The following is a 10,442-nucleotide window of genomic DNA, read 5'->3' as shown; positions in this document are numbered from 1 at the left end:
CCCCAGCCAATCTACTACAAGAGTGGCTCCATGATACACTCTAAATGAAAAAACAAAACACAAAACAAACACAAACTTCTCACAGATTGGGAGCAAGCAGTCCAGACCACTTTAACACTGAGAAAGCAATCAGTGGCTGAACGTGATCCAGTGTCCTTTACGTGTACTCACTGCTACAGACACAGCTTCAGGAAGTCCTTTTCAAACAGCCAGAGGTTACCCTGAAGGCCCACAGGAGTTTAGAAAAAGAGACTCAAAGGCATCGTGGAGTCCAGAGTGCTGAGCAGAGGTGTAACTTGTCTTCAAAAATATCTGGATTATTCCTTCCAGTGGTACTGTCAGCTGTCAGGGTCGTGCCTTTGGCTTTCAAAACAGAGGGGATGAGGAAATACATAAGTAAGTGGCTAGATGTTGTGCTCCCCATTCTACACAAGGATATTCCATACCTAAGTTCCACTGACCTGCTAGGGCCAAGGAGAGCCATCACAGAACCAGCCTGAAGCTTTGTAAAGTCACACTTCAAAAAAATGGGCAACAAGAGACTGTTGTCTGAATTTTTAGCTCTCAAGTTTTCCTTCTAATCTAAGGTGGATTTTTTGTTGTTTTCGTTCTTAAACTTGTGTCCTTGAAGGTATTCAAGGCTGTCAATTCAGAACAAAACTCAATGTGCTGACATAGGTCTGGTGGCCTACATCCAAGGTACTGCTAATAGCATAGTGAGGGAACTCTGGCCTTCCCATGGGGTAAATTAAAGTCTAGAAGCCATGCAAGAAAAAATTTGCAGGTCAGGGAAGGGCTACACATTGCTCTATGTTGGCCTCCACACTTAACTTCTTGGGTCAGAGACTAGCTAACTCAGTCACCACTGTGTTAAAAGTGTTCTGCACAAGAGATAGCAAACTTGTGGTTTCTACTTCTCTACAGAAGGTATTTATTTCTTTTGTTTTCTGACAAGGTCTCTCTGTGTAGCCCTGAGAGAACTGCCTGCTTCTGTCTCTGGAATGCTGGGATTTAAGACATGTGCCACCATGCCCAGTTTTAGGGATAGTGTTCTTTTAAAGTGCTTTTAAGTCATGAGTTCTGAGATTTGTATGCAGCTATAAGATTCCTCCCACGGACAGATAAAGTTGAAAAACAGCTTGTAAGGTTCACATATGTCCTCTGAAAGCCACAGAAAAACAGCTTGTAAGGTTCACATATGTTCTCTGATTGCAAGCCACAGGGTCCCTATAATTTGTGAAGTATAATTAAAAGCAAAAAAACAAAAACATCCTCAACAAAGAAAATCGTTCTATAATGTAATCTTGAGTTGAGACTGATTTTAAGAATCTAAATTTAAAGACCGTCCACTCTTCTTGGAAGACAAGCCCCAACTCTATCATAAAAGGCAGAGGGAAAACTGGCATGTCATGACCCAAATTGTCCAACAGGTATGTAAGCTGTAGCTGACTTCTAAGGGGAGGGGGGGCATAAAGGAGAAAATTTACATGTGAGCCCAGCTCTGCAACTGGCAACAAAACAGGGAAGAGCTGCTCCATACCAGTGGGACAATAGGCACCCCTACCCTCCCTAAGCACTGTTAGTCCCTCCTGTCTAGAATGACCACCTCAACCTTCATCTCTCCCATTAGTTACCTGTGGGTAGAAGTAAGGTGGACACAAGTGTAATGGTCTAAATGAAGACAGGGTACAATATGCTACAAATGTGGAGAGACGATAACCCCTCTCCTGTGGGGTCTGAGGCCAAAAGGATACTACACTCAGAGGCAGTTTTGAGGGATGAGTATATTGTTTCTTGCTGTGTTTGTACTTCTGCTACGTGAATCATAACTATGAGTAACTACAAAACACATAAAAGCGAAGTTCACATTTGCAATACCCCTGTTCAAAAAAGCCAATGCAAGTGTCCACTTTGAACATAAGTAGCTACCTCCCCCAGTAATTCTGACATTACCAATTCACACAAATACTAGAAAAAAGTAAATTACAATAGGAAGTGCCTCAACATTTTTGGGAAAAGCCCTAAGCAATTAAATTCTGAAGATGAGGAAGAGGGAAAATAACATAAAAAAGAGCCTCACTTTTTAAGTCAGGGCTCTGGGGTGCTGCTGCTGCAATTCCTGTTCGTAAGCAAGGAGAGAAGATATCCTGATGAATGAAATAACAAGATGAGAGATGAGCTGGAAGTAGGGCAAAAGAAGCTGGAACACAGAACTGCATGACAGTCAGTCAGAAGAAGTTATCAGAAGGCCAGGAACAGACAAGACACAGCACAAGCAAGTCATGACTACTCTGAACCCAATGGGCCACTTCCTACTAATGGGATGCACAATACATTTCTTCTAAGTATGCACCTGGAACAGATTTCAAGCTTCAGCTATGCCAATACTAAATAATCTTTCCTGGCTCTCTTGAACATAGGAAGGGGTGTGAGTTAACCAGAACATCTGAAATTGCTCAGGATGGAAAACATCCTAAGCTTTTTTTTAAAGGTCTTAAGTCATTGCTTACTAGATCGGTTTGATTTCAGCCTGGCTTTCTTCACGAGAACATACTAGAATGACTATGCAGATTGAAAATGCTCTCTGCTTCCATCTCTAACAGCATCAGGATAATGATTCTCTGCCTGAACAAAGGGAACCCCCTTCTAATTCTATGTTATGGCTCATGCTTGATGCTTATTCAGGAACACTGTTGAAAGGCATTCCGTGGAGATTCAACTTCACATGGACATGAACTCTCCTTTGTTAAAGATTACCATGAAAGCTGGGCATCCATTATAGGCAAACCAACCAACCTGACCACAGTCTTCAGAACTGGCCAAAGTCCCCAAGAAAGAGGCAACAAACACTTCCAGATCAGAGTCCATTTCCTACCTGATGGAGGAGGGAATTGTTCGTCAATCCTTGTGCCCCTGCGATGGTGCCTGTGTGTTTCATGTGGACGTTGTTCATAGCGGGCAATTTGGCCACCTTCGTAGGTTTGCTGCCACTGTTGCCAACAGTGCTAGAGCCTGGAGAGCACTTTCTTTTCTTTCCTATGAGTTTGTCTAGAGGAGTGTGTGAGTGTGGGTTGACAGGCAGTTCACTGGACTGATGGATGAATGGGCCAAGAGAAAGAGTGGAGTCGCTGCTGTTCACCATTACACTCATCCTCTTGATGGGCTCTGCAGGGTTCATACCAGCGGGACCCCGTCCCGCCTGCTCATGCCGGAGGCTCACCGAATGTGTTTTATTTGTCACACAGTTGAAGCCAATGCTGTGGGAAGATGGTGCTGTTGACAGGTATGGAGTCCCAGAGTGAGCCACACAGTTTTTCCTAAAAGAGTCCACGGAATGAGAAGAGGAGGTGGAGGATGACGAAGAAGAGGAAGAATGAACTAACAGTGGGGAACTGTTTTTGCGTTTCTTTCCTGAGCCACCACTGGTACTGCTACTCGCATTGTGACAGTTAGTGCTGAGAGTAGAAGACTCCTTGGGCCTTATAGACTTGCTAGGTTTCAATTTCTGAGGTTTTCTGGACAGAGGGGAAGAGGGGACTGAAGAGAGGCCAGAGGGTGTGGAGGGGGATGAGGATGAAGCGGGTACTTGTCTGGATTGCATACTGCACACGGGATCCATTGCCCCAGAACCAGCAGGCTGTGCATTTAGCGTGGTTCCATGAGCTGGTACCGATTTGCTATTTGGGGAGATGCAGGTGGATGACAGCAGGACTGGAGGTGCGGAGACAGTGGTTGCTGCTAAGTAGCTGATCCCACCTTGTGATGTCGGCACAGAATTTGTCCGGTGAGGAACACGGGCAGAAATAGGTGATGTGGTACAGGGCACTGGTGGGATTTTCCTGTAAAAAGGAGACATCATGGGTGATAATTACCAAAGTTGGTCCACACATGATCACCATCATTACAACTGCCATAGATGGTTTTAGATGGGCATTGGCACTGAGAAACATATTCTCACAAAGATCAATCTAAAACACAAATTCAATCCTGATTTATCTTTCCTTCCAATTCTTTATGCTTCCTGGGGACCGTGGGAACATACTGTGTATGTATGGCTCACATGCTACCACCCTAGCTTCAGACCTCCACTGCTGATCCTTAGCAAGCACTCTTTCTTATGCCTCAAGCACAAGCCACAATGAAAGAACTCTCAACGCTTCACTTGAAGAAGTCTACCCTGATCACCATGCCTTGCTTGTATCTGTATAAGGCCCCTGGTAACAGATTTTGTAGGCCTGGAAATGACTTTTAATATGTGACTGTAAATCATCTACTCCTTTGCAGATGTTGTAATAGACACCTTATGTACCATTTTATCCATAAGGCCTGGAATATAGTATTCAAACACTAAAAAGATTCAAGCAAGAATGTGTTACTTCATTACCAGGCAGATTGTGACTACTGGTCAGGACACTACACAGGAGACAAATCCAAAGGAGACTTGTTTGGGTGTTACAACAAAGCATTTTGTTTGTAATGTCTGGGCAAAGTACTCAGTAGAGGATGAGAAATCTATCTGGAGAGTCAAACACAGGAGATCTTCCTTTTATTTTAGCTCCAAATTTTAAAAAAATGTGACAGTATAAGAGAACAAGAAAACCTAGTATGCCTGATAGTAGCATTAAAGCTTGGGTGGTAACAGCTGGACAGAGGGTGCAGGCCACGATCCACCACTCAAGGCTTCAGGATGACATCTCTTGAGCCAAGTAATGATACTTATGATACAGGAAATACCAGGGGAGTTCACAGGCGGTTTTTAGATCTCTCTAACACACTGCAATACGGATCCCACACAGAAGCCTGGCTCTATCCTTGTGAGACACAAAAGTACTGCTTGAGAGGTTTGTTATGTACAATGTGAATTCCTAGGCCTCAGCCAGATGCTACAGAATCAGTCTCTGCACAAGGTACCCAGGCTAGTTCTCAAAAGTAGGTTGCTAACTGGATATAATACCTAACTTTGGCCACTAAGTGGGTAGTGAGACTCAAGAGTAGGTTGCTGGGCAGTGGTGGCACACACCTTTAATCCCAGCCCTTGGGAGGTAGAGGCAGGCGGATTTCTGAGTTTGAGGCCAGCCTGGTCTACAGAGTGAGTTTCAGGACAGCCAGGGCTACACAGAGAAACCCTGTCTCAAAAAATCAAAAAACAAAAAAACAAAACAAAACAAAAAAGAGTGGGTTGCTTACTGGATGCAGTAACTGATTATGGCCACTAGGTGGCTCGTGACACTGGGATTTAAAAACCAGGCTGCCTGAAATCCTGGGGGGAAAGTCTTCCTCCACAGGCAGCATCTGAACCTCTTGAAATGATATAACTGCTTTTTCTTTTTAAAGGCTCTAAAAAGCTAAGTAAAGATATTCAAGAAAATGACAGAGTACTCTATGTGGAGGCAGGAAGGTGGGAGGCAGGGAAACTGACATTCTAAACTATAAAAATACCTTTGGGTGACAGCCCAGGCCATTCCCAGATCAATACCGAGATAGGGTGCATAGAAGTCACAGGAGCTTGAGATGGCTTTTGAGTCATGGCAATGCTTCAGAAAAAGCACTGGTCAAACTTCCCAATTGTGCAGAGCACCCAGGAGCTACAGAGGATGTGTTTTAGGTTCACCTACTGTCTCTACTGATACCCTTTTACTGACAGAGAGTGCTGCTTTAAATAGGGCTCTTCCCATAAAAAGTGTTTCTGCTGAGCCAGTCTATAGGACCTTGAACACTGATAATACCCTGCAGGGTCTCACAGAGGCCCTCTGGGCAGTTCCTTCTGGGTGAGAAGTGCTAAGCTCACCCAGTATATGAAAGGCTGTGGGGACTTAGAAATCAACTTACAGCACTCCTGTCTTGGAAAGCTGTGTCCCAATCCATATTCCTATCCACCTCAAGACTGTTGTATTTGCTCATCACTGAAACACACATGTTCCCCACTGCTGCACTGATTTTTAAAAACAGAGGCCACGGAGCTAGAGATGTATGTAATTCAGTTGGCAGAACATACATAAAGCTGGGAGTTTGATCCACAGTACCACATAAAACCAGCCATGGTGCACTTGCAATCCCAGCACCCAAAAGCTAGACACTGGAAGAGTATAAATTCAAGGTCATTTGTGGTTTCATGCCAAGTCTGGGGCTTTAACAAATAATGTCCATGTTAATGAATGGGAGGAATGAATAATGAGGTATTCATCCTTGACAGACCCTGCCAGAGCAGGAGGCCACATCAACCTCAGAAATCTGCGTTTTCAGAAGTTCGCAGCATTTGTCCACACAAGCCACTAGGAACCAAAACCATCTCTGCTCTACCCTGGCTGTGGATTGCTTACCAGGGCAGGTAGGAGCTCTGTTCCCACACCAAAGGGAATGCAGGAGGAAGAAAGAAGAGCCATGTTGCTGCCCTGAGTCCTACTTGCCAAGGGCACAAACACAGATCCTATCAACAGTCATGGAAATAAAACTTTTTGACTAGACAGTAAGGCACCAATCATTTGTATCTGACAAGCCATGGAAGCAAATGGCCTCACTATCGCCGATTCAAAAGGTACTACTAGCCAATGGAGGTTCTTGGAGGGTCAGAGGATGACTTGAGAATCCCCTGTAATAAAATATCTCAGTGGACACAAGTGTTCTCAAAATACTCTTTTAAAAGACATTCCTGGGTCAAAGAGCTTTAGAAATGCTCTTCAGTATACAAAAATATCTTCTGCTTTGACAGTTACAAAATGTGTTTGAGAAGTGTTGCATAAAAATAAGCTTACTTGAAACGCTGAATTCAAGTTTTTGTGGCCAAGGATCCCTTCCCTTTAGGATATATAATGCACAAGATGTTTCAAAGGAGGCTAAGTGATAGCTAAGTGATAGAGTGCTTAGCTATTCTGCCCAAGACCCTGCATTCCATCCCAGCATATCAAAAACCAAAAACTCCAAGGTGTAAAGTTGTAAGTCCAAGCTCCCAACTGTTCTTAAAATGGTGCCCAGGTTACTGCTACTACACCCACGAATGTCAGTGCCTCCTGGTCTGCTGGCCTTTGTCATCACCTTTTCTGATTAGGTACACATTGGTTTCTCCTCCTGAAACTCAATACTGCTCACTCCCTAGTGACAGCTCTTCCAGACCCATTCAACTCAGAAAAGCTTTCTCTGAATCAAATAACCTGTTGTTTTCCCATCTCAGCTCTGTTTGGAAATGAACAGAAACTAGTGGCTCCACCGGTAACCTGTTGTGTGACTAAAAAATAACAAGGAAAAAAGGGTAATTATAGTCAAGTAGCAAAGACTTGTGGGAATAACAGTAATAATAATAGCATGTAGCTAGCTTCCAGCAGGTATCAGTGACGACTGTTTTTTTATTCCAGTATCTCTCTTCTTTCACAGATTTTTGTTTCCCTACATGCCTAACTATATGATGAGGTCAATACCATGTGGAGCTCTTCCAACTGGAACTCCTGTACCCAGAACAAGATGTGGTTACTGAAAGAGTAAATAAATGTATTAAAGAGTAGGTGCCTTCTTTCTACATTTAGCCAATGGCCATTTCCCGTGTAGATAAGCATGTCATACTCTTAAAAACACACCTTGAGGCCATCAAGAAAATACATTATTGGGGCAGGTCAGCTCACGCCCATGCCACCCAACAAAAGACACTTACTTCCATAGCTGTGCATTCAAATGCTTCTCTACCATGAGGTTGAGGGCACAGCGAAGCCGGTTCCACCTGGAGTCAAACACATAATAACCTCTTCCAATCTGCCGGCTCCCAAATGTGCAAAACTGAAAGAGAGCACAGCGTACACGCGTGTCACCTCTGCTGCCAGCACAGAGTCCAGGTGCTTTCATGTTCAAGAAAGGAACAAGACACCAGAGAAAAGGCAGGGCTGAAATGCCTCAAGTGCCAGAAGCTACACACCATGGCAAAAGCAGTGCCTGCAACAGTTTTGAGGAAGAGAAGAAAAAGTATGTGAGGTGCAGAGGTGCCACACGCACAGCCACAGCCAGGCCTCTGCACCCATCATTGCCCTCCCTGTGCTTCACTGGGGAGGCCACTGCGTGCGGATGCAGGGGGATGCACAGCTCACCGATGCTGGCTGAGGGTGACGACCTGAATAGTGACAGTCCAGTTTCTCAACAGACTCTTCTCTGTCATCGCCTTCACCCTCCTCACTGGATAACCGAGAAGCTGGCTCAGTGGCAGGCAAGGGCGGGTGTGGAGACTCGAGGCCTGGAGGAGGGTCAATGGGGGTACTCCCTCCTTGCTGAGCTGGGCAGCCTGGAGGCCTGAATGAGTGAACAACACAGCAGAGCTCAGAACAGACAGCACAACCTACTCCTCAGCAGCTTTAACCCGCGCATGTCTAATAGCATAGAGGATGGAGGAGACAGGCTTCAGCAGCCCTAGGTCAGCGTGCAGGCTCAGGTCAGGGTGGGCACATGTGTGCATGCTTACGTGCACACACACAGCTCTCCCCAGCATTACTATTCTAAGGTGAGTGTCTGTCATACAAAACCAAAGGTAGCTTAGAACTTTCCCTCCCTTCCAGCCACTTCAGTCTTCCCCAAAAGAGGGACACATGTGAAACTGAAGAGGATTCTTTCATTGACTGCTCTGCACATCTCACAATAATGTTAAGTGTATCTGACTTATACAGTGATAAATAGGTTAACTGAGAACGTACGCTAGTATAACCCAAAGGGACAGGAGGAAAGGAAGAATGAGGCGACACTTCTACCTCCCATCGTCAGTCTAAACATCATTCCTTCCTATATCTATTATGACTTAGTGGTTTCCAACTATAGCTGACCTTTCAGATGACTCTTCCTTGAGAAGATGACAAAAGGAAGGACACACTACAGAATCTTAGTCTGAGACCTGACTGTATTCTTGGAGGCCTCCACTGACCACTGTCTACTACCTTGTTTGTGAACTATAGGGCTCATGTCAGGCTGTCCTGACATGTCCAAGTGACTGATGGAGGAGGCAAGATGGTGAAAGAACATAGCAGCAGTCAGGGCTGCCACCCCTGCAGGAGCCTGTGGCCAACTACTAACCCCACACTGAAGCTCCTCATATTCCAGCCACCCATCCCCGAGTGGGTCTAAAGTCCTTCACTTCAATTTGCTTAAATGAGCATAAGCACAGATGTATTCTTTCATCACTGTCTCTGGAGCTGTGTGCAGTTAATTCTTGCTAAAGCACCCTATCCCACTGCTTTTCGTGCTGCTAAAATGCCTACTTTATGCTCAAGACAACGTTCCAAACAAATGAATGAAAACCCATGTTGATAAACAGATACTATTAAAACTAAATGCTTGTCCACAAGCTTTCTCATTACTGCAAACAGTCAAAAAAATAAAAGAAGTAAGTGGCCAAAGCCATCTGAAACTTTCCTACTAGGAACACAAAATCAAGACCCAGTCTGAGCTTTGCTTAACAAGGTTAAGAAAAACCAGGCACAGGGCAGGTAGTTGTAGCTTTATGCTAGTGTTTATGTATATAATCATGAGCCCTGGTCAAAACTTACTGAAGACTTAACAGTTTTTATAGTAGAATCCAATTTAAAAAAACATCAGCTCCATCATGACCGTGATGCAGCCCACGCTCCTGACACATGGCTGCCCAGGGTGAGTGCTGTCTGCATAGCCATTCTCTACTGGCAGAGCACAGGGTTGGAGGCTCGGCTTACCTTGGAAGACTAGGGGTATGAGGTTTCGGTTTACTAGCTAAGAAAGGCTTTGATTCTGCAGGAAGGTGTGGCTCCTGTGGCGTCCGAGGAGGGGTGGGATGTGGGTCCCTGAGTGGATGTGGTAGTTGCTGAGAATCCGGATGGCGAGTCAGCTCCTTCTCCCTGGCTTTGTTTTTGTGCTCGGCTAATAACACATCAAATCGTTTTCGTCTACCCTGAACAGCTCTCCGCTGGGTTAAGGAATGTGTCTACAAAGACAGACACACACAAACAAAACCAAGTAAGTTTCATTATAAGTTTAAGATGCTGTATATCCCCCAAAATCTCCCCATTTAAAAAGCAACCTAGAGCTTTGCAAAGATGAGATGTGTCCACTTTACTAAATGGAAATCTTGTCTCAGCGATGCTGGACTGACATATTCTAGTTGTAGGAGGAGCACAGAAATGAGTTTCAAACAGAGCAACTTACTCATTCAGGCTCTTAATGAGTTTCACTTAAAAATGAGATGACTTAAAATTGTGATTATTAGTTTAAAACATATATTGGTAAAGTATTCTTTTGGCAACTGAGAACAAAAATTAAACATAACTGCTTTTCTCTATTCTAATAAAATAAGGTATAAAGAGAAATGGCTCAGCAGTTAAGAGCACTGACTGCTCTTCCAGAGTTCAATTCCCAGCAACCACATGGCGGCTCACAATCATCTATAATGGGATCTGATGCCCTCTTCTGGTGTGTCTGAAGACAACTACAGTGTACTTGTCAAA

General features: G+C 44.5%; 1 protein-coding gene across 5 annotated transcripts in view; it reads right to left on the bottom strand.

Annotated features, from left to right (window-relative positions):
- Positions 1-86: 86 nt before the first annotated feature.
- Positions 87-10,442, bottom strand: part of Atxn7 (ataxin 7) — a 153,242-nt gene continuing 142,886 nt past the window's right edge. For 4 of the 5 annotated variants that reach the window (XM_031362209.1, XM_031362207.1, XM_031362208.1 and 1 more), the window contains 6 exons: positions 9,675-9,922; positions 8,070-8,268; positions 7,643-7,764; positions 2,876-3,839; positions 2,081-2,147; positions 87-363 (listed from right to left, as the gene is read on the bottom strand). In XM_031362209.1, coding sequence (XP_031218069.1) covers positions 254-363; positions 2,081-2,147; positions 2,876-3,839; positions 7,643-7,764; positions 8,070-8,268; positions 9,675-9,922 — 1,710 coding nt within the window. In that variant the 3' untranslated portion in view covers positions 87-253. The remainder of the gene's footprint in view (positions 364-2,080; positions 2,148-2,875; positions 3,840-7,642; positions 7,765-8,069; positions 8,269-9,674; positions 9,923-10,442) is intronic. The other variant, XM_031362210.1, reaches the window with a different exon arrangement.

Source organism: Mastomys coucha, unplaced genomic scaffold (genome assembly GCF_008632895.1).
Source record: "Mastomys coucha isolate ucsf_1 unplaced genomic scaffold, UCSF_Mcou_1 pScaffold9, whole genome shotgun sequence".
In the NCBI taxonomy this organism is placed as follows: Eukaryota; Metazoa; Chordata; class Mammalia; order Rodentia; family Muridae; genus Mastomys; species Mastomys coucha.
This window is presented reverse-complemented; position numbering and strand designations above follow the sequence as displayed.